Raw genomic sequence first — 26043 nt, 5'->3', positions numbered from 1 at the left:
CTGTGTATTTGTCATGTATGCATGTTGTGAAGTGTAGTTTTTGAAAAATATGTCACAAATGGTAAATTCCACCAAAAGCTGAATTGAATTGATATTGGGATGCAGGTAATTGGAAAATATCTGCCGTGTATTTTGAGCGTAAACCATACTAGTGCCAAGAATGGGACCAATACGCTCAGGCTTGCTTAACCTTTTTGCCATTGTCCAAATTGAATTATCTCTAGTAGAAAAGGAGTGAATGCTTTCTCTGTATAACAATAAAATATCTGTCTGATAAATCTACCAATAAGAAACTTTTCATATGTTATGTGACAGACTTTCTGCAAACAGAAGTCCTTAGCTCTGTTCTTGTACATGTTTTTTAGTTGTGGTTCAGATGTGTACTTCTCAAAGGAATTCTTCTCATAGGAAGATTGTCTGAACATTTAAAAACTATATTCTGCTTTTAGGGGCCTAATATTTTAGGCTCCTAAAATTAATATTGAAATTTCTAAAATATTGAAAAATATGTCATCTGGATTCTGTGCAAAAAATATAATCCCTTTTTCATTTCTGCATTTGCAATTCCTGCATTTTCTTTATTCCTACATTTTTTAATTGGAAAAAATTTCATTCGCAGAGCTCTCTAATTTATTCTTACAAATCATGTAGTAATGTACCATTTTAGATAGATATAAATAACACATTTTGTAATTTTTCTAAACTGTGGTTATACAAAATGATATAATAGCTACACAAGGTATGGCGAAACAGTGTACAGCGGTATCTGTCGCACTGTCTGAGATGGGTGGTAGTCATACATAGCTTAATGCTTAAATTTATGTGTTATTTATGTGGGAGTCATCAACGTCCAATGCTGAATTAGAATACCAGGATTATGACGTCATCAGTATAGCATCACCCAGCGCAGTAAGAATCATCCCAGACAGCGCTGAGACCTGGTCGAGAGTGGAGGGCAGACGTGAGCAGACGGCTCACACGTCTTCAAGAGTTTATGAACTTTAATTGTGCTTCCGATGTTATGCCTTTACATCATTATGTTAATCCTGCATGCCGTTAACTTCATCTTTATTTACTTTTATTTCTTTCTATTAAATAAACCATTTAACTATTACTTCGTGCTCTCATGCTGTGAATTAAGTCAAATTCTACATTTATTTATTCATGTTTTTTTTTTTTAAATTATGTTATAGCAGTTTATTTCTTTCATTCTTAGGTCTGGAAGTGAAAAATTTGACTTTTCTACGCCTGAAGTTACAGCTAATGTTCCTAAGGCAGGCTTTCTTGAGGTAAGTTGGTTTATTTCTAAAATAGATATTAGCTGTGCATGATATTGAAACTCTTACAGTTACTTAATTATGGTTAACTAATTATGTATTAATTTAGAAGTCAAGCAACCAAAATCAGCGTTATATTTTCAAATAGTGAATATTTCAAAATATGATGCTGATTTTTGTTGCTTGACTTCTAAATTAATACTTGGTCAGCGTGTTATTGTATCTTAATTAAACTAATTATGGTTCTTTTCTTCTCAGTTCTGATCTGGACATTTCAGTTATTGACTCTGACGTAGAAGGTAGAAATACAAGCTCTCTTTTGGGGTAAATATGTATTTCTCTATGCCAAAATTAAAATGTCATCATTTATGTTTTTCTTTTATGGTGTTACATTATGTTGTTTACATACTGATAGCTATTAAAACTGTTAAATATAATATTGTAGCTATCAAAAAGAGGGGGATGAATTTGATTTGTACCAAATTTGGACGTTTTGCATGAAAGAACTTGAAAATAAAAGTTTTTTTTTAAAATATATACATTGAAATCAGTGAAATTTTCAGACGGGACACTGAAGCACATGAAAATATTTTGGGGTTCGATTCTTTTGATGGGAGCCTCATCAATAAGCCTACTATCTTTTTTAAATATTGCTTCTTTTTCATTGTTTTCATGATGTTTTATGTTCCCTTCATTAAAGAGATTTTTAATAATTTAAATTTTGTTAATAAAATATAACAAAATATAATATGCTGTGATTACATATAATAACAAAATATAATATCTGTGATCATGTGGCTATTATTTTTTCCATATATATTTATTTGAGGAAAGCCAAAAATTTTATTATTTTACAGAATTTTTAAGAAAAATATAAGGATAAAATTTTTGGTACTTTTCCGTTTCGCCGGCGCAAATCTCGCCAAGCAGACTTTGTTGGCGACAACATACAGTATACACATAAAAAATGGTAACAAATGTTAATTTTAAGAATTTTTATTTTGAAGGCATAAACATTTTAATATGGTTTAAAAATTTGTAAACAGCCAATAAATAAAGACAATAAATTTGTAAAAAGACATTAATTTAAGAATTTACTATGCTTTCATGGTTCAAAATCCTGATTCGCCGGTTTGTATCACGTGACCTCAAGTGATCTCATGTAAACTACGCTACAAAAATCTAATTCTCTTAGTAATTATCTACATTAATTTCAAGTTAAATCTGAATTTGGAATACAAGTTTAAATGCAAGAATTATTTCAATTCGTACGAATAGCTTACTCAGAAATTATGTAAAACCGCAGTGCTTTACTTCGCTAGTGCATTCTCATTAGAATTGATGAATTTAACCCTTAATTTTGCCTTTTCTATATTTTCGCGTTCGGATGAGCGGTGTGATTGCATTCTAATTGACTTAATTACTGCGAATTCTCTTAGGCGATAAAATTTAACTAGTTTGTAAAAATTCTATGTAATAGTATGCCAATATTGAAAGAAACAATCAATCTGATAAAAAATGGCTGCGACTTTTTTTGAAAACGAGGCGTGAAAGGTTACCCGCGAGGATATTCCGTTTGGCTTCAGTTGTACCATTATTGGCGACTTTATCGCTTGCGCCGGCAAAACGGAAAAGTACCAATTTTTTAAATAATTCTGATTACTAACTTTGCTTTCCTCTCGTAATGTGCCTCAAGTTAGAGCAATTAGACAACAAATTTAAGTCATGTGATCTTTTTTTTTCCCAAGTTTTTTTTTAGGTTTAGGAGTATAAATTGCTTATCCCCACAAGACATTGCTATCAAGGAAAAGAGTCAAATTGAGTTCCGGCGCAGAAAGGTAACGTTCCATCAAGATGATACCATACGTGTCTGCATTCACCGGCTGGCATCTGTACGGACTCGAAAGGCATCTTTCACCACACCCACCATATAACCCCTACATCGCACGTTCGGACTTCTACCTTTTTTTTTTCACACTTGCAGCTACATCTTGCTGGTCCTATCTTCACTTCTGCACAAGACGTCCGAAATGAGAGCCCACCAGCGGTCGAGTGGTAAAAGTCGCTGAACACTGGTAGTTCGGTCCGAGGTTCAAATCCCGCGAACGGGCTGGCTGCATGGGTGTTTTTGTGGTTTTCCCCATGTGTAACGTGTATACGAGCCAGTTTCCCTTAGAAAGTCCTCCATGAAGGCATCCCTCCTCTTAGGCAGATAGCCCTCGAGGCTTTGCCATAATCACACACACACGTCCGGAATGAGGTTGACCTGTGTTTGGACTCGGGCCACCAAGTTTCCGAGCCGAAGGTTTTGAAAAACTACCAAAACATTGGCAGAAAAGCATAGATTTTTGGTAGTGATTACTACCCGCACTAAAGGTACTGACTGCTTTTTTTTTTTCCTAACTTTATGAAGAACGTTCGTGTTTAAAATTTTCGTTACAACCATTAAATTTTGTAATTTATGAATTCCTTCCCACTTATGCATTTATCAGCTGTACTTTATGAACCTGATATTCCTACAATTATCAGCTGTACTTTATAAATCTGATATGTAGAAACGCAATTTGATTTTTTGCATTTCAGTATCAAGTGAAATCTTTAAACTAATCGTTCATTATAACACTTTATGTTGTTTTCATTCAAAGCTGAACTCAGATAATGTGCCGAGGTTGAACTACCAGTAATAGGCGACTTTAGCGCTCGCCCGCTAGAATTTAGAGAGGAACTAAGTGCTAGAATTGGGTTAGGCTCTTTGAATATAGCAAAGCCACGAGGTGGCAGATAGCAGATGCTTTCGTGAAGGAAGTTTCTGAAGGCTTAGTTTAGTTTATAGCAAAGCTCCCCATACACGTTACACACGGGGAAGATTATGAAAACGCCCATGTAGCCAGCCCGTTCGCCTTGATTCGAGCCCAGGTCGGAACTACCAGTGTTCAGCGATTTAACCGCTCGGGCGCGGGTGAGCCTAATTGCTGAATGAAACTGGCTCGTATTCATGTTGCACAACAGGAAAACAAACCATGCAGCCAGCTGGTTCGCCTGGGATCGAACCGAAACCAGGTCTAACTTCCAGTAATCAATATTCTTAACCACTCAGCCACTGGCGGCGCGTGGCAGAAGTAAGAGCCACAGATATTGTAGTGAGCAGCAAAAACCTCTAATACTGGCCCTGGTTACTAGTAGGATTATATATTGGTAATCATCCAATCTACAGCAATGAAATTTCGGAGCATAGTTGTGAAGTTAAATACGACACTCCGATAAACGTGATAAAGATGGGAAAATTTTAAAAAAAGGAAACTTACTATGCAAATACATGTATTCATTAGCAAACATTTTATAAAATTTATTCTTAATTTAGCGTTTATGAATTCTCAGAGAATTATCTCATCGGATTATTTTTTTCTCCTCTGGTAATCCAATATAATTGAGTAAATTTATGTGCTGTTAATATCTTTGCCTGTTATGTACACAGTTTTTTTTTCGTTCAAAGTTAGATAAAACTGAATACGTTACACTGAAATTACTTTGTCTAGAAAGTAAGCCGCTTGGATAGAAACAGATGTGGGGTTTCATTTTTAGAAGACATGAGATCACTTTCAGTAAAGTAATGTTATAAAATTTTGAATTTGAAATAATCGTACTTCGTTTTTAGTAGCACAGAATGATAAAGATTTAATGAGAATATAGCAAAGCATCTTTTTAGAAACGCTGTTATAATTTTGCTATTTTATTTTTTTATGGTAGGTCAAGGAAAAAGGCAGGCTGCTAAATACGGTAACAGCACATTGCTCTGTTTCATATATAGCGAATCCGCTCTGAAATAAGGCACGAAGCAGTAAAGTAGCTGAACACCAGTAGCTCGGTCCGACTGGCTGCGCTTTCATGGTTTTACCCTGTGTAACGTGTATAGGAGTCAATTCACCTTAGAAAGTCTTCCACGAAGGCATCCTTTTCCTTAGGCAGATAGATCGTACCGGTGTTTATGTTATCAACAGTACTGGTTATTTTCAAAAATGATCATCCTAGAAAGGTGATTGCCAAAAAGTATTCACTTCGCTTATTTATACGTTATGCATGAATATACTCTTTTTACTCAATCTAACATATATAAATTACTAATGCTTAAAACAAATTCAATTTTCAATATTCTGTTTCCTATTTGTTCCTGTTCAATGAAACAAATTCATTCACAGCAAATCCAAATGCGTCGCTACAGGAAGATGATAAATCAGCTCAGTACGTAATTACAGTTGCATCCGGAAAAGAGTACATATACATATAAATATATAATATATATATATATATACGATATACAATATATATATATAAATATTATCGTTTTTTAGGATGTATCTATAATATGTATCATTTTACTTTAGTAAAATATAATATTCAATTTTGTAATTTAGGAATTTCTTCCCCCTTATCATGTATTATCAGCTTGTACTTTACCCCTTCAATTATCAGCTGTATTTTATAAACCTGAAACATAGAAACGCAATTTGATTTTATGCATTTCAGTATCAAGTGAAATCTTGAAACTGATTGTTCATTATAACACTTTATGTAGTTTTCATTCAAAGCGGATCTCAGATAATGTGCCGTGTACTAGAAAAATTTGATAATGATTTATCCACTTTTGAAATAAAAAAATAATAGTTAGGAGTGTTATACGATTTTATAATACAAGTAAAAAAAAATATATAAAGCTCTGGAAAGTGCTAACACATATTTATGGAATATTATGGATGGTAATTTATGAAATATTATGGATGGATGAGTAAATGGAATATTATGTGCATGCTATATATGTATACACATATCATCAAGTATAAAATCATTTATAATAATTTTTATGTCGCGATGAAATTACCGAAATGCTTAAAAATCTAGTATTTTTAAAAACTGTTTTCTTCCGCAGAATAACGGCGAATTATGAAACATTACGCAACATTGAAAAGCGTGATGAACAAATTTTGCGAAAAGAAATAGGGACTGCTGCACGTATCTCACAGATATCTTTCATTCAACACAAAAGTGGAAAAGTTCTATTCCTTTTCAAAACATACCCTGCAGTCTGAGTCACAGACGGAAGAAATGATAGCAGGTCTTTTTTTCAACTGAGGGGAAGTGTTTTATGGCTTACTCACTTTCCCGCCAAACGAGTACAGTGGAAGGGAAGCTTCGTTGCCATAGTAACCAGGCTGTAGGTAGTCTTACAGATTTGAGTCTTTATCGCTCAACGTTCGTAGCGCCATCTGTTATTAAAAATCGACATGAGAAAGGGGTATTAAACGCTCTTAAGGGGCCAACTCCGCTAGAATCCTGATAACTTTGGCTATAGCTCTTTAGTTAAGATTAGTTTCAGTTTAATTCTTAGTCTCTTAAATTCAAGCCCAAGTGTCGGCTTTATTGTACACTCCAAGACGGAATTTTGTTAAATCTTACGTTGAATAATAAAGGGTTATTTTCCCTTTCCATTTTGTTGTTTCCTGTCACAGGATTCAAGCGATTATTCGCTTATCAGTTCTTAGGATTCTTAGCTTTCAATAGCAACTTAGAAATACACAGTGGAGAACACTACAACGCATTAATTTTCAAGTTTGAATTTTCACTCTTCAAATTCTCACTGTACTGACACAGCCAGCTGTTAGGTTCCCCGTCTTGCATCTGGTGGCTTGGCAAATGCGGTCAACAGCAGGAGACTGACGTTAATTACGGAAGGAGAAAGTAAACGGCTGTGTCGGGGATCATATGAGGAGATATATTTAAAAAAAAGTGTTTTTAGGTCTCATTCAGTATCAGTATATCATTAACGTAATTAATGAAAGCTATTTGAAACCAAAATAGGATTTGCATTAGTAAATTATAGTTAAGAATAATGGCTCCCATTGTTCTGATTATTATTGGAATAATTTAAAGATTAAATCCGATAGTATATTAAGATGTTTTTGCAGTTGGAAAAACAAGAATATAACTCATTTTGATTCACCTTTCTTTTCTTTATGAATGACGAATATCTGTTTGCCATACACGTGATCAAATAGGGAATAAGTGTTTAATCCGTAAGATTGTAAGTATTGATTAACATTTCATATAACTACTTCTAATTGAGGCTTTCTAAGAGCAACCCCCTTAATTTTGACTTTCAGCTTTTAATTTTAGACTAAAATATGAGCATAGAATCTACCTTTAAACAATGTGATTTTTTTTTTAAAACATTGTGGCATGAGAGTGCCTAGTAATAATAGTTTTAGCGTCGCTAAGAATCATTTTCTGGATTCTCATATTGATTTTTTTCCAAAAAGTATTAAAAGCTGCAATTGACGAGTATGAGCAATGCATAATACATACATATATGACGTAAGCATACCATAAAGAAAAATGAACCCCCAACAAAAGCTGATCGACTGCTATTGAACTCTAAAGAGGGGTTTATCAGAGGGAAAATGGCAATTAAAATCAATTAAAATTCCATTTAATTGATTTTAATTATTTATTTACTGTATCGATTTATTACTTATTGTAATGGATTGGAATATTTGAATATGAATTAGCTGAATACTTAAGAAAAATATTATGACTGCGAGAATCGAAAAAAAAAACATTTCTTGAATATTTGCTTTCTTATAGAATACAGATGAATTCATTTTTACTCAACGAAAATCAAAATTTAGTAGCTAATTAATCTGTCCTATATCGAGCACTTTAGTTCAGTGATCCGTATTAATGTGTGCTTTTTTTAAAAAAAAATTAAATGCTTCAAGAATAATTAGAAAAGGGCATAATTCTCTTCTTACCCTTAAATTCTTCAATAAAAAAACTGCATTTTCAGCTATAACCAAGTGAAATAATTTTCTAAATATAATTCAGTGTATAAAAAAATAAGATACATAAAGGTCTAGGAAATGGAATCAGCGTTGCGATTCTCTTAATGAATGAAATATGAAGCTTAGCAAAAAGTCTACGAAGTGAAGTAATTCCGTAGAATATTTTCTCTTTCTGATTAAATTGCACTCAGTTATACTTTATAAACGACATGTAAATACTACTTAATGTATATGTATGGATGTGTGTGTGTGTGGCTCACTAGCGGCTGAGCTCTAAAACCGTTGAACTCTGGCAGGTCGATCCGGGGTTCGAATCCGGATCGACGGGGATGGCTGTATTGGCGTTTTCGAGGTTTTCCCCACGTGTAACGTGCATAAGAGTCAGTTTTGCTTCGAAACTTCTCCACGAGGCAGGCACCCTTACCCTTAGGCAAATAACCGTCGAATGCTTTGCTATAATCAAAGAAACAAGACCAAACAATAGATATATAAATAAGTACCTTAAAAAACTGCTATATTTTATGTATACTTATCAAGTAGTATTTGAATATATATAATGATTAAAAGAAAGGAAAAGTCAGATCCTAACTGATTGTTCTCACTTAAAGTCGTAACCCAAAAAGAGAACAAGTAAAATTAAACTTCAGATACGTACACTACACTGAATCTAATACAAAAATACAAAATATAAAAATAAATTATATATGTACGACGAAACCTAACTAAGTATTTATATTGATATTACGTAAATATACGTATGGTAATGAACATTGTATAATAAAGATATTTTATACCTTGTTCTGTATTTGATTCCATTTATATAAACCTATACATAGATATATATAATTTAAGGATTCCATTTAAGGATTATAGTAGTAGTTAATGCTACTACATATAAAACACAAAAGTGCATCAATAATGTATTTTTCAGTATTATTTAACTTCCTTCTTAAGAATTTTCTGCAGTCTAGTTTGCGTTATTTCATTCATAAGTCTCAAATAAAAACAACTATTGTTTATATGTCATTAGAAAATTAACCAAAAAGCAGCGACCACAATGTAATTGAGAAACAGTCCTTAGCCGTGAAAAGGTTGAAAGCCATTCGGTTATGACTATTATCTCACATACTCAGCTACTTCGCATACATGGAACATAGCATTCGAAATGAAAAACTCAATATTTACTACAAATTTATTCGTGTAACAAATATCTGTCTTTCTACACCTATGGCTTTAAAAAAAGATGTTATTTATCTTATCGTTTACCGTTAAGTAATACATTTTCATTGCACAAAATTGCATTCATTTGAAGAATTCAATTTGTATTTTCCTCTGTATAAAACTGAATGTAGAGAAGTTAGATGTTTAAACGACCCCCAAGACCACGAGGAAGATTATTCCCTACTTTTCAGCCTCCCCTGTGAAAAAAGGGGTTCTAAATTTACGACCTGACCGCATATAAGGGTATTTTCTTGCTTGGTTCTTAGAGCCTTTGTGATTCATGATCACCCCCCTGTTTTCACCTTTGACTGACCTTTCTGCCACTTGTCCAGACTACCCTACGTGATCGCCCTATGGCAAAATTGTTACTGAGGTGGATACATCGCGTATTGATCTTTCATTTACGAATAGTGCGAGTCTGGAAATTTCTGAGTACGTAAGAGAATTTGGCACGTGGTAAGTCGAATATATTTTGCTTATTTTCTACTAAAATTTATTACAGATCTGAGTGGGCATTATACAGTCGCAATGTTTTTTTATTTTTTTATTTAAATTTTTTACCAACTATTACAAGCTTAGAAGTTTCTCCTTTTTCAGTTTCAAATATTTATCTGACTCTGCGTCTGTTCATAGTCATTTATCTCTACGCTTGTTTTTAGCAGATTTTAAAAATGTGTTTAATACGTGAGAATTTTTCCTTGCGAATTTCCGCGCCACATTTGAAATCATAAAGTGGTCAAAATGTTTCTTAAAATTAACTTTGTAATGCCGAATAAGTTTATAAAGATATAGATATTGGTAGATGGCTGAAAAAACGATTAGAGAAAATTTAAGAATCGGATGCAAAGAGAAAAAGGAAAAGGTGGTGGGAAAAACCGGCAAAAATAAGAAATACATCAAAGTTTACAAAATTTATAATGTGCTAATTTTTTATTTAAATTAAAACTCTATTCTACAAGTGTTGAAATGTCTTTATTCGGGAGAATGTATGTATGATACTGTAGTGAATGGCACGGACACTAAGAAGGACAGAGGAGACAAATTATTTCACACATATAGTTTATTATTATTATTATTATTTCAAACGGCCATTTAATTTAAATAACAAGTCGTACATATTTTCCTCTGACTAGAAAAATAAAATTAGAAAGAAAACTAAAGAAAAAATATTTCTGTTAACTGCACGTCGGTATTTTGTTTAGGATTAAATTACAATGGCTTATGTGTTTATTTTCCTGCTGATAATCTTCTATTCTACAAAAATGTTAGTAATTGATTGTTAAATGTGTTTTTTCAATATTTGATGATATGCCCATGTGTCTTAAGGTAAGAAATGTATTCCGGTAAAATAAGGTTTTCCAAATATGAAATTGGTTTGCTACTTCTCGCTTTTTAATCGTAACGCAGAAGTTTTTTTTAAAGGTATCCATATAAAAATGTTAACAAAAACACGTTTATTTTGAAACTCATTTTGGATGTTAAATTAAGAAATCAGATTGTTAAAAGATTGTCATTTACGTTATTGAAACGTAGTTACAGGATTAAGCATTTCAAACCCTTATATACAGAGATTTCTAAATTTGTTTTTAAGTAAATTTAATTTTTAAGCTCTCATTTGTTTTATATTTTCATTTTTCATAATTCTCTTAAACGAAAACGTTTTACTGTTCGTTTCGTCAGGCTACTTGCTAAATGAAACGATTTTACTCTCAATCAAATTTCTTAATTATTTTCGCGGATTCTTTTCCCCGAATATCCTCTAGAGAAATACAAAACAGTTCGCAATTTAGAATTTTTACTTCCTTGTACGAAGTAAAAAGGAAGTATTGTAATCGCGAAAAGTTTCAGGCAGCATATTTCAAAGAAAATATCCATTTTGACCGCTATCGAATGAAATTTAAGGAAGCACTTCCGCAGAGGATCCGTTAAATGTAAACATCGCCAAAATTGGCGATAACAGTTCAAAGTTGGTAACCCGGCGAATTCGGTGGTCGTAGGTAGCAACCTGATTCTTCAAACGCTTAGACAACGAATCTAATAATTCTCGTATGTTTAGTGCGTGCTCCGTTTTGCCGCTGGCTGGTGGTGCATCACTACCGGATGAGCAGGTGAAATTGCGGCGGAGGGGGGGGGGGCTTATTGATAATTGGTAACACGCCTGTTTAGAGTAGTATGACTGTGTTCTTAATAATTAAAAGACTAAACACTCAGAACCATAAGGTACCCGAGTCCTAAAACATGATTAACGTGGGCCGCAATAATATAAGGTTTTAAATAATTAACTAAAGTTTTTATTTTTATTACTCTTATTTTTATCTAAAATAATAGGAATTACATCATTTTTCATGCTTAAAAATTTGACATATTTTTAATGTATCTTAGCAATTACCTTTCAGAAGATGCTAGGTGTTTCGAATATTCGAATAACCTAAACTTTCCTTCAGATTATACATTGAAAGGTTATATCTGTAGTAAGCAGGACAATGATCATTCAGCTTCTATCCATGTGGAAGGAGTATATTTAAAACATGTCAGAACCATGGGATTCATAACAAAATCGACCATTAATCTTGAACATTTTATCTAGTGTGCCGTTTTTCTTACGTTATGGGTTTCACTAACAAGATATTCATACTTTTGTTCAAGTTCACAAGCAGTTCAGCAATACAGTTGCTGGATACTGGTAGTTTGACCCTAGTTTGAATTTTCAGTACTTAGTATCTTGGGCCATCACACTGTCATGGCCCCTAAAGCTATTACTGCTTGGCATAATATAAGCAAAGCATTTACGACTCATTTATGATACAACATTCTGAGAAGTGTTTCATCTGCCTTTTTCATACACCTGAATGCATCATTCAAAAGAAAATGATGTTGCTGCGTTTAATTTCATCAGGCCTGATGAAAGGTCTAGAATGCTGCAAATGCTGGTTTTTTCTCACATCTGTTTTAAGGAAAAATAATTTCAGCGATATCCTGGAACTAGAATTATCCTAGTTTACATATGAATTTGTCAACAGCATATGCTATTTCCTAAAAATCAATGAAAATATTGCTTTTTTCATTCTCATTTTGGATATTCTAAAATGCAGTAGTGTATACAGCATTGATTTACATCCATTTTAAGGTAAATTTGCTGATCATTTCTTATAAGTTTCCAAACATCTTTTTAGAGATGGACTTTCTTCTTTCCAAAGTGAAATGTGTGTCAATACAATTTATTTCAAATGACTATGGCATGACATCTAGTCTTCACTTTGGCATTCATGTTTGTTTCATTATTTTACGGAGACATTGCTATTTATTTTTAAGTGTTTTTAATATGTTATTGAAAATATTTGTAATATACACATTTACAAAACTTTGCACTGACCAGTGATATAAAGTTAGTCTTCAGTTAAAAGACTTGTTTAGGATTGTGTAAAGTTTAACAATTACTTTGTTTATATAAGTTGAATAGGAGACTGTTGTTTTATGATTTTTTTTGTAATGTTGGATAGTTTCCACAGGCTTTGGGAATTTTCTTCATTTGATTATCTCTATGTAGTTGAATAGAAAAATATTTTGAAATTATCAAACTAAATAAGTTATCTATTTTGGAGATTAATTTTGATAACCAGCATTTTGTAACAGCATCATGTTCTTAGCATATGCTAAGAATATCGTCAAAAGAAAAGAGTCAACCAACGTGTGCAGATCTGTGATAAATTTTACTACTTTTTGTTATTCCCATGTATATGTAGTTATATAATGATTTGAACAACTGTAATTTTGGAACACTGAGAAACAACTGCTTCAAGTGATTGTTAGACTGTAACTAAATTACTTCAAGTTGCAAATGTGGTCTCACGGCTTCATAGTTTATATTGCAAGGCATGCTGAAAATTTCTAGTTACATTTGAATTGCATTGAAATCTGTGTTTAAACTCAAAATCAGACTCAAAATGCAGGTTTCTTTTTCAGGCTATCTTCATAACTATTGCATTTTGACATTTAAATTGTTCATATGACAAAGAAATGTGAAAAATGCTAAGTTGAAAACCATGCTGTATCAATATAAATTAAATCCTGTGACTAATCACTTACTAGTCCTGTGAAAATTTGCAAATATGACTCTGATTTTTTGTGATTGCTTTCTAAATTAATTGATGCTATATATTTTAAAATTTCACACTTTACAGAACAATGTTTCTCATTGAAGAATGGCACAATTTCGTTAATCAGTTGCCAAACTTTCTCGAAAACACATCTTGCACTAAGCCATCTTACTTTTGTTTTGTGTAATACAGCACATGCAAGTATTCAGATTTTAAGGGCTTAAGTAAATCTCGTAATTCCCTGTGGGTACATCAACAAGATTGAATACTATTCCCAAACCTCATGGTTACATCAAGCACAGGTTTAATGTTCAATGGAAATTTAAACAGACCACTTGAAAATAGTTAAAATTTCCACATTCAAAAAAAAAAAAAAAAAGATTACCTTTCTTCATTTCGTTACATTATCAGTAATTCTCGCTTTCTGGGGAATTTTCAGTGGGAGATCTAAATCTTGTTATACTTATCTGTGTTCATGATGTAACAAAGTCGATGAGCACAGTATACATGTCGACGAAGTGAGATAACAGATATCTATGTGAACTCATGTTATGCGCAAATCACGTGATATTCCTTTATGTTTTATTTATACAAATACAGTATACATTGTATAGCCAAAACAAAAATGAATATATATTTACAATATACATTATGTATTGCATAGTAAAATCCTAAATATATTTTGATAATTTGCTGAATAGAATATCTATATAGATCTATATATATATATCTATATAGATCTATATAGAAGCTTTAAACAGGTAGTTGTTCACTGGCCATAGTTTGTCCATCCTTGAACTCAACTTTCGGATTTGATAGAGTGAGATTGTGACTACATTTTCAGTAACTTATTTGATAAAATGATGATTTGAAAATTCAAAATAGATTTAAAATCAGAAGATGAATTTAAAAGAAATACTGTGCCTAAATATATTATTAATAATAATTAATGAGCCCACCAGCGGCCGAGCAGTAAAAGCTGCTGAACACTGGTAGTTCGATCCTGGGTTCAAGTCCCGGTGAACGGGCTGGCTGCATGCGTGTTTCCGTGATTTCCCCATGTGTAACATGGATACGAGCCAGTTTCCCTTAAAAAGACCTCTACAGGGCATCCCTCCCTTTCCGTGGAGTGCCTAAGGGCGGAGCACGTAATAAGAAAAAAATAAAAATAATTAATAACAAAAAAATTAAGTAATCATATAATAAATATATGCAATATCACACTTACATGATAATTTATACAAAACTATTCCTACATGATTTTTCAATGAAATTTTTTTCTTATTCACTGATCACTCAGCATAGCTCTCCTATAACAATAACCGAAATCAGGTTAGGGTTTGAGGGTTAGTTAAGGAATATTTTGAGTTTAAAATTGCTGGTGGCATGTATCCGTTTGGTTTGGTGTGTTTTAATTATGTCAAAGCATGCAAAAAATATCTGCGTAAGAGAAGGTGTGCCTTTGAGGAGAACTTATAAGGGATTTTTGGCTTTGCATTCCTGTAACATATTGAAGCACCGTGAAAATACCCATGCAATTAGCTGTCTTTTTTTAGATTAGGACCTAAATCAAACTACCAGAATTCAGTCACAGAACATCAGTTGGAAAGTAATGAATCATAGTATGCTTGTTAGAGTTACATGCAAAAAAGTTAAATTCTGCCCTTACTGTTTCTGAGGTTAGCATGATTGTTAATAAAAATAGTGGATATGTTAGTTTTTATTTTATGACACATGCACACATAAGCACACACTTATTTATGCATGCATAAGTAAGTCAGAGCAGAATATAATTTTATTCCTATACAAAATTTATTTTTTACCTAGTCAAACAGTTGCAATAGTTTATATTTCAATGAAAACATTGTTTATTTCATTTATGTGATGAGAATTTATTTTCACTCATACTTTGGAAAGCATTTTGAAATTATGTAATGAAGGTACAAGTAGTAAAAGTGCCTTTTTGTTTCTCTTGTGTTTTGACAATTTCCCAAGAAACTGCACTGTTAAAAACAGGAATATTTTCTAATTTTATATTCTTAAAGCATATTTAAAGAAAGATATGAATTTCACTAAGTTATTTTTCAACAAATTGATAACTTTGCCATGAAAGACTCATTATTTGCTGTGATCTGCAAATATGATCTGGTTCTGTTTTAAATGGAGAAGACATGTATGTATCACCAAAATAGCTAATGAACAGTCAATTACGATTAACGCATTTCGCGGAAATTCGTTAACAGGCTGTTTTTCATTACAAACAGGAAATGGCATACTGCAAGCCAGAGGGAATATGGAGTTAGGGGATCTATGGGAACATAATATCCAGTCCTTTCATTGCTATTAACGATTTTCAGTTTACGGTTTGTATTACGGTTAATCTTTTTAAATATCTTGTAACGTAACTGTACACCGCTAAACTCATGGCCGATTAGCCGTTGACGAGCTTGGCGAGTAAATACGCTTCGCCGCCAACGGATCCTCTGCCGAAGCGCCAACGGATCCTCTCCGGAAGAAAACCCCAAACACGTATAAATATATATCCACTCTATTACCCGGCTCAGTGATCTCAGTTTCTTTATTCTTACATGTTTGTAAATTGTAATTTTTTGCTTTAAAAATGATTGAATTATGTTGTTTTTATTTTCCGGTTAAGGATTTTATGCCTTTAGTAAATCTGTGTGCAATATTTTTAGAATTATCAGCAATTTTAAAGTTGTTTAATTGCCGCTAAACCTGTTTTTAATGGCGGCCTTTGATGTTTACATTTGAAACAGGAGACTAGTGGATTTGTTGCCAATCTAGAGAAACTTAGTTTCGCTACAACAAAGATAACGCATTCATTTATTATTGCCAATTAAATCATGCTTAATTCTTTCTGGAATTTTTTCGAGGAAATAAGCATTTGAGATTTACTTCGTAATTTTTAATATAGATATTTTGAGTTTTTATGTATTTTTGCCTTCTCGCGAAGTGAGAACTGAATTAATTAAATGAGAAATAGTCTCGTCTGTGAAAAACTGTTTCTGCTTTGTTTTGTTTGCTTAATTTCTTTTATACATAGTTCTAGCTTTATTATAGTATTTGAATATAACTTGTGGCAACGATTAGATAATTCTTTGAATGATATACATTTTGTGCATTCTGAGTTATAATATGAATGAAATATAATACTGTTAAGTAAACCTAGCGCCAGAGTGTGGCTATGGTAAACAAAGTGAATTTTAAAGAATGCATTTATTCTATTGTGGTTTATGCGCTGTCGGCGAAGTAGGTTTAATTCAATCTAATAAGTTTAAATAAAATGCAAGAAAAAATGCGTATAATTTAATATTCCGTACAAGGAAGTCATGTGGTGTACACATCAGATTTTTTAAAGGGAAACGAAACTATAAAATTTATTACATTTTTTTTAAAAATTTTTATTTAAAAGCATTTTTAAATTTTCGTCTGTTTATTAAACACTTGAACTATATGGGTAACATATAATAAAGCTTAATTTTATTAAATATTAATTTCCCATTAATCCTTCTGTCCTTCTGCATTTGAGATTAACAAAGTTTTTCTTTTCATGTTACAAAGTTCAGTATTATTTATGGATGCTTCGATGTCAAATATATGTAATTTTGATATACTTCACTTTTTCTCTTTCTATACACTAATAAAAATAAAATTTCTAAACTGCGATTTAAAGATAGGTAATTGTTTGAGATATTTGATTACTTGAACAATTTTCACTTCAAATGAACTGAAAAAAATCAGTATTTAAAAGGCGTCTCTTTTATAAGCAGGTTTGCTTCAGTTTTGGACATAATTTACGCTGTTTCAGTAAACTGATGGAAGAAAATATATATTCAATATACTTTAACACTTCTCAATCATTTATTTGTGCTAAGAGTCTTACTGCTTATGCGGGCTTTCTTTTCGTAATTACATAATTCTTGATTTTAAGATGCTTCAAATGGGGCAAATATTCATGACTTAGAGTTTTTAAAATTGGAAAACTAAAGGAATTTTGCAAACATTACGAAATATAAGTATTTTGAACATTTCGCTGATGCTTATAGTCATGCTCATTCTTTACATTCAACTGAAAAATTTCGATTCTAATACGAAAAAAAAAAAAAAAAAAAAAAAAAAAAAGACCAAGATATTTAATTCTATAATTTGTAATTTTTATGGATTTCACATCACCAGAAACGTTTGGCCATACTTAAAGGGGTAAAAATTAAAATACGATATTCCGAATTACTTATGCGTAACAATCTTTAGTTTATAATTTTGTTACATTTGATACGTCGAACGCATTTTCACACAAGTCATTTGTAAATTTTCAAATACTAAAATTATACAAAAAATATTCACATGCAGTTTTGCGTCTTAAGATACGGAAGTAAAACAGAAATATTCCTAGACAAAAAAATTATATCTGATTGTTAGATTAGATTGTGTAAAATTAGAAGTATTTTTGATAATTAATTTATGCCATAATGTTTTGCCCAGGCAATGGGCCAACATTAAAGTTTGCAACTTTTATTTAGAATAAGAACCCTTTTCCTTAACATTCACCCTTTTTAAAGAATGTTTTTTCTACCAGCACCAGCCCGTTACATTTTCTCTGTAATAAAGATACAAATAATTACACGGAAAGAATTTAAAGCTAACATACAAATCGATAATATGAAATTCTCTCGGGTGACTTTAAAACCCTATACCGACAATGTTAAATTGGCCCTTTTCGATGTACCTTTTCTCAAAATCTGCTGTAGATACAAGCTTGAAATTTTTTCTGTAATTAAAGTATACCTATGTGATTATATTGAAATGAGCTTTTGAAACATTTTGAATTTTAGAGTGAATTACAGGATATTTTGTTAGGCATAGTAAAATTTAGCACTTTTCTCACACAAAAAAAATTTTAAATTTTTTTTTCTAATTTTATTACAAAAAGCTCATTTCAGTAAATATTAGGAAACCTAATAAATAAGCCATAAAAAGTTTAGATACCTGTAAGCAGTAGTTCCTGACAAAAGGTACATCGAGTATAAAAAAATCACGTTTGGAAAAAAACGCGTTTTTATGTAAAAATCCTCATTGATCAAAACAGTAGATGACAAATTAAAACTATTATTTTTTTTACAGTTCTAATTTTCATAGAGATTAAAGAATGGTATTTTTAGAAAGATAAAAGTTTAGAGAATTTGAAAATGCAAAAATCCGAAATCACAGTTTTTTGAAGATTTTGGGGTTCCAACTCTCCTTAAATAATTTTAGCGTATTTTTCCTTTATTTTTGTCACGTGATTTCTTTCTGCCTAATTGGTATAGTTTTATATCAGTAAACATCTTAATAACAATTTCATTAGAATTTTTATGTAATCAATGGGGTGTTGATCATACCGATCAACTGCTCATGCATATTCCGTTATCGACCCCCAAATCATAACCACGGAGGTAGGAAAAGGAGGAGGGGCCATTCCGCGCTAGAAGTGAAGCACTGCTTTGAAGCTTGGGTCACCAGACGTGGTGTTCTTTGTTTACATTCAGAAGCTCGCTTGACAAGATTCTGATAGTATTTCGACACACGACAGTTCCATAGAAATCGAAAAAGGGACACTCTCGCATGAAAGAAACATTCATAGTCAGTAAACTATACAAACATTTGTATAGTTTACTGACATTTACGCAAAAATCACATCTTGGTTATTTTTCGATAACTAACAACAGCGATTTTGATTATGAATTTGTTTTATAAAATTCTAAGCTGTTGCACTAAAAAATATAGATTTTAAGAAAATTGCTAAAAGAGATCTGCCAAAATTTATTTTCTAGAAGATTTGAAAAGTTTGAAACTTGATGGCTAAATGTAAATATAAAATTATGTATGTTAAAATATTTGTAATTAGGCACATAGGTCAGATTAAGTTTTTATTAAATAGAGTAACGCATGCAAGGGCTATCTGCCTAAAGAGAGAGATGCCATCGTGGAGGAATTTTGAAGAAAAACTGACCTTTGAGTGGGTATTAAAAATAATATTTATAATTTTCATTCAAATTATATTCATATATATTTTTTATGTAAAACTTTCGGGTGTATGCTAAATTAGTGTAAATTACTTTACACGAAAAATATAGTGAATGCACAGAAATTAAAGATTTGCACATGCCGGAAATGATAAATAGGAAATATGTATGGGTATTTATGCATGTGCTTGCAAAAAGCATGTATCTCCCTTTGACAAAATACTTAAATATTCATTAAATTATTTATAAATGTATTTGAAATGAAGAATTTATTCACTTATAAACAACTATGAAAGTACTGTGAAGAAATCTAATGGTTAAATGTATCTAATTTATAATGATTATAAATGTTATCTAAATATATAATAACCTTAATATTGAATTGTAAACATAAATTGAAATCCTGTTGACAAATACGTTATAAAACTATTTAAGCAAGAATTGTTCGTATTGGAAAGCAATCTGTTAAAAGGTATTGTAAAGCAAATGCTATGAGATGCGCACTTAAGAACGTAATAAAGAGTTTTGGAATATGTATTGTTGAAATGAAGGGTAAAAAAAAATCTGATAAGTATAATTAAAAGATTTATTCCCTTTACATTTTATAATAACTCAGTTACAAGTTTTAAATAATACTTAAAAAAAAAAAAGCTTATTTTATTCTCTTTCAGAAATGTTCAGAGAAAGTCAAATACTATTTAATACCTATTTAATTATTAGGAATTAGCGAAATACTTATTTAAAGTATTTCGCTAATTCCTAATAATTCTCTAATTTAAAATGAACCGAATAGAGCATTAATTATAAACTGACTTACATTTTTCGATTTAAAAGAAGCCAAAAAATCATGTCATATTTAAGAAAGTATTTTAGGAAGAAGCTCTATAAATAGAAAAGAAATAATGCATAATTTTAATATTAATAATACAATAAACTTTGATCTTAATTTTTGTACCTAACCGAATAAAATCGAATTACCTTAATCTTTTTTTTTTTCTAATGTAATTAACGAAAACTTGTGAAAATATTTCATTCAAATTAAACCATTCTGAGAAAACTGTCCTGTGAAAAGTATAGCATTTAATTCCGTTCAGAATGAAATGTTGTTTAAAAATATGTTGTTTTCACATACTTAGGACTCTGAAGTGTTGTAGAAAAAGAAAATATATACATTTATATGTATATTTGCGATGTAATTACAAAATATTTACACCCGAACGCGTCAAATCCCATAGAACTGAATGGTAAATGACCCAATGTTTTGGTCACCACGTAGGGATCGCCGGTGCTTCAGAGCAGGGTATGGAGAAACTTGTTTAGGGCGACTCCATCTTACTTCCTACCTCCATGATCATAACTGTCTCCCTTTAAAATTTCATAAGCCGCCAAGGGGTCAATACTGACGTCGTTGGTTAGCGCTTGTCCAAAAGAAAAATTTTATAACAGTCTGAATAAGATCTCGTTTTGCAAAACATTGCTTTGATCAAATATTATCATAAATCTGCATTTTAATGCTCAACATCAGGAAGGCATCAGAAAGGCAAGTGTAATCTAATTTTTAATAATAAACGAATTTCTACATCTCGCTCTATACGACCCCTGAATTTTCAGGAACATTAAGTGCAATCTGAAAATATAAAATTAAATACCTTAGCATTTGAATTTTATCTTGATCGAATCACATTTTGTGTCTTTTTTTCTGGAATGATTATAAGCTTCTATTAAAGACTATTAAGGGCCGGAAAAAGGTATAAAATTTTAGATTTACAATGCATTATCGAAACAGTTTTATAATTCAGTATCGAAAGTAACTTTCTCAAATTTAATATCTCACGTCTAGAAAATCAGTGCTATGTTTGCTTCATTTTATATATGTGAACAACTGTTTTCAACTATGAACCTTAGAAAGAATTATTTCAGAAGTAGACCGACAAATGAGCATTTAGCCTCGTTCCTTAAAATCAGTACATCTGACTTCGGACCTCAATATAAGGAACTTTTAAAAATGAAATCGCAACTTAATTCATATCATTAACATATTTAAATTGTAACACATGTATATTGTTTTCAAAATTTTAGAAAAATTTAGCTTAGCCCACAAAAACTTTGTTCTTTGTTTTTCGATTTTTGGCCAGCGACCGATCAAGCTTGCCCATCCCTACTCTAAAGAAAAGAAAACTAAAAAATACTAACAAAAAAACAGAAATCAGACATCCCTTGCATTTTACAAAATGTTTGCCTTTTTTTACTTCCTTGTACGATGTAAAAAGGAAGTATTGTAATCGCGAAAAGTTCCAGGCAGCATATTTCAACGAAAATATCCATTTTGAACGCTATCCTTTAATTTAACGATCTTTTTGCCTGATATCTGTACGTAAGGACAGAATAAAAGACTTTCCCTTCAAAAAAATTATAAAACTGCTTTAAAATGAATTCTGAAGAGAATATTTCGTGGCGTCTGTACGAAAGTATGTACGTACGTGCGTACGTACGTATCTCGCATAACTCAAAAACGAGTAGCCTCAGAACGTTGAAATTTTGTATATAGGACTGCTATAACATGTAGATGTGCACCTCGTATTTTGGTTGCAATCGGCAGCAACAAACGTATATAAAATATATATTTATATATATCCACTCTGTTACCCGGCTCAGTGATCTCAGTTTCTTTACTCTTATATGTTTGTAAATTGTACATTTTTTTATTTAAAAATGATTGAATTATATTGTTTTTATCTTCCGGTTAAGGTTTTTATGCCTTTAGTAAATCTCTGTGCAATATTTTTAGAATTATCAGCAATTTTAAAGTTGTTTAATTGCCGCTAAGCCTGTTTATAATGACGGCCATTGATGTTTACATATGAAACAGTAGACTAGTGGATTTGTTGCCATGCTAGAGAAACGTAACTTCACAACAACGCTTTCATTTATTATTGCCAATTAAATCATGCTTAATCCTTTCTGGAATTTTTTCGAGGAAATAAGTGTTTAAGATTTACTTCGTAATTTTTAATATAGATATTTTGAGTTTTTATGTATTTTTGCCTTCTCGGGAAGTGAGAACTGAATTAATTGAATGAGAAATACTCAATCGTCTGTAAAAAACTGTTTCTTTTTTGTTTTGTTTGCTTAATTTCTTTTATACATCGTTCTAGCTTTATTATAGTATTTGAATAGAACATGTGGCAACGATTAGATAATTCTATTCTTTAAATGACATAAATTTGGTGCATTATGAGTTATAATATGAACGAAATATAATACTGTTAAGTGAATCTAGCGCCAGAGTGTCGCTATGGTAAACAAATACTAGAGTGAATTTTAAAGAATGTATTTATTCTATCGTGGTTTATGCGCTGTCATCGAAGTAGATTTAATTCAATCCAATAAGTTTAAATGAAATGCAAGAAAAAATGTGTATAATTTAATATTCCGTACAAGGAAGTCATGTGGTGTACACATCAGATTTTTTTGTTTTAGCAATTAAGTATGGAAAATATTTTTCTAGTTCTTAATCGTTATACGACCTTTAAAAATAAAGTTGTTTATGTTGTCATTTTTACATGGATGCTGTTTAAAAAATTATTCATTGTTATTCATTCATATTATATTAAAAAGCGAGAAGCTGCAAACCTTTCATATTTGGAAAACCTTATTTTACCGAATAGATTTCTTACCTTAGACATATGGGCATATCATCAAATATTGAAAAAACACATTTAACAATTAATTACTAACATTTTTGTAGAATAGAAAACTATGCGTGCAATAATTTTTATGTTCTTAGTCTCCCTGTCATTCACTACAATATCATACATTCTTTTCCCCGAATAAAGATGTTTGAACACTTGTAGAAGAAAGTTTTAATTTAAATAAAGGATTACCATATTACACATTCTATAAACTTTTTGTTTATAGAATAGGTTTATGCGCTGTCGGCGAAGTAGATTTAATTCAGTCCAATAAGTTTAAATGTAATGCAAGAAAAAATGCGTATAATTTAATATTCGAATTTAATATTCCAATACAAGGAAGTCATGTGGTGTACACATCAGATTTTTTTAAATATATAAATATAAGCTGTTACACACTTTTCATTAAAAAAAACTGAATACAAATTGTCGATTGATGCACCAAAGAAATGGCCAAACTTTATTTTCGAATGTAAATTAAAACTCTTAATTAATATATGTAATTGTAAACTCTATTCAGTTTGCAAAACAAACTACAACTGTTTTGAGTATGTATTGATTTTAAGCTTATGCAGGTGTTTGCTACCAAAGTCTATTTTCATAATTATGCGGTGTTTACAAAAGGTAATATTCTATCATTCAACAATTGCATCAGCTACGAAATCATAAGGGGAGTAGTGAAGAGAAAAATTTCTTTGCATTCTTTTAGTTTCTTATCTGAAAATTAATAAAGGGCGACCTCCTAAAGGAAAGGGCCCACCAGCGGCCAAGCGGTAACGTCGCTGAACACTGGTAGTTCGGTCCGAGGTTCGAATCCGGCGAACGGGCTGGCTGCATGGGTGTTTTCGTGGTTTTTCCCATGTGTAACGTGTATACGAGCCAGTTTCCCTTAAAACGTCCTCCACGAAGGCATCCCTCTCTTAAGGCAGATAGCCCTCGAGTGCTTTGCCGTAACCTAATAAACCAAACCTAAGGGAAAGGTTTCAAAGTATTCGTTTCTCTTTACAATGACAGTTGAAATGGCGTGAAAGTGCACCTGTCTTCTTTTAACTGAAAACTTTGATACTTTGATACTTTTGATATGCCTGTTTCAGCAGGAATTATATCCCGCTATTACAGGCACCTCAAATAACCCCGGTTAGGGGAGACATAGCATACAGTGCTTCGCAGGAATACCTTAATAAGGGACTGCAGGAAGATTGTGTAGATGTGGCCCAGGCCAGTGTAAATGATGAAGTCAAACTTAGAAACTTCAAAAATTGGCTGGCAGAAGTTAGGAGTATTTATGGGGGATTCCGATAATTGTGGGCTGCATAGGGCCTTAAATTGATGTAAATTTCTAGGAGCTCGTACTTAAAATTGTCAGAATAATTTACCTCCGCGTTGGTGATAGCTTTCTTGAAAAAATTATTATTTAATTTATTGATGAATAACGCCAGATTTTGGAGTTTAAGGTCTCTGTGTAGCTGTTCATTGCGAACGAACCAGGGTGCTCCTGTGATTTTTCGTAAGTAGTTGTTTTGGAAAACATGCAATTTATTTAATACGGAAGGGGGAACAGAGCACCATGCAGGGGAGGCATATGTAAGGATGGGTCTTAATATTGATGTGTAAATGTGCTTCTTGCGAGCAAGATCCAGTGGTGAAGAGACGTCAAGAAAGTTTCGGAGCTTCCTGGAGACACCTATGGCTTTCCCGATGCTCATGGAAACGTGAGGACCCCATGTAAGCGAGCCGTTAAAACGAACTCCCAAGCATGTAGCCTCTCTGACTTTGGGCACCGTTTCATTATAGAGGGTCAGATCTGCATCAGTGTTTTTTCTTCTATGCCGTCCTATCAGTAATAATTTAGATTTTGTGGCATTAATGGACGTCCTCCATTTGCGACACCATTCCTCTATCTCGTGTGTGTGGTTTTGTATTCCGATGATGGCATGTCGTGGATTAAGTGAACTAGAAAGAATGGCGGTGTCGTCCGCGTAGCAGGCGGTGATGCAGTTTGTATTTTCAATCATAGGGAAGTCCTTAACATATATAAGATACAGGATATGCCCAAGGATGCTTCCCTGGGGGACGCCGGCTTTAATTAATGTGTTTTCAGAATAAACATCGCCCTGCCTGACACAGAAGGATCGATCACTTAGAAAGGAGTGAGGAATCAAAATCGTTTCCCTGGGGAGATCAAGGGAAGCAAGCTTGTAGATAAGTCCGTTATGCCAGACGCGGTCAAAGGCTTTTGCCACGTCCAGCGTAAGGAAAGCAGTTGTCTGGTGCTTATGAATAGCTGCGCTTAAAAACTCAACGGTTCTGACTGTCTGCATTGTGGTAGATAATCCTTTACGGAATCCAAACTGCTGGTTTGGAAGTGCGTTTAGGGCTGGCTGTAATCTTTTGCAGATAATTCTCTCTAGGATCTTTCCCAGTGCAGGAAGCAAGTTGATTGGGCGAAACCCATCCATTCTTGTATTATCTTTTCCCGGTTTGGGAATTAAGATGACAACCGCTTGTTTCCACTCAGCTGGGAAATAGTATAGGTACAGGCAGGCGTTGTAAATGCTACAGAGTTTGTTAATGAAATTACCAGGCAAATGTTTAATCATTGTATTAGAGATTTTGTCCTTCCCAGGTGCTCTTCTATTATGAAGTTTAGCTATAATAGAGCTAACTTCTGTGGGAGAGGTAAAAACAGGGAGATTTTTGACACTGGGCTGGTTCATCCAATTATCGACAAACATGTTAATGTGACTAATGAAATTTCGGTTTGAAGGGGTCTCATTTGGAGTGAACTTGGCGAAGTGGGTGGCAAAGTCTTTAGCTTTGTCTTCGTTGCTGAATTTGAATCCAATGTCGTCCTGTAGAGGTTTGTTGCTTGTTATTGTCGACTTCATTAAACGGAGGGA

The 26043-nt window shown here is 32.3% G+C and overlaps 1 protein-coding gene across 1 annotated transcript in view; it reads left to right on the top strand.

Moving 5' to 3' along the window:
• Nucleotides 1-991: 991 nt before the first annotated feature.
• The window catches only part of LOC146993497 (uncharacterized), a 31432-nt gene continuing 6380 nt past the window's right edge, over nucleotides 992-26043 (top strand). Inside the window, exons 1-2 of the mRNA XM_085806917.1 lie at nucleotides 992-1289; nucleotides 1536-1601. Coding sequence (XP_085663043.1) covers nucleotides 1165-1289; nucleotides 1536-1601 — 191 coding nt within the window. The 5' untranslated portion in view covers nucleotides 992-1164. The remainder of the gene's footprint in view (nucleotides 1290-1535; nucleotides 1602-26043) is intronic.

This window comes from Stegodyphus dumicola, chromosome 12, assembly GCF_044657685.1.
Source record: "Stegodyphus dumicola isolate Sdum_Otavi_A_Nest chromosome 12, ASM4465768v1".
Classification (NCBI taxonomy): domain Eukaryota; kingdom Metazoa; phylum Arthropoda; class Arachnida; order Araneae; family Eresidae; genus Stegodyphus; species Stegodyphus dumicola.
Note: the sequence above shows the minus strand (reverse complement) of the source record. Positions and strands in the feature narration are given on the sequence as shown.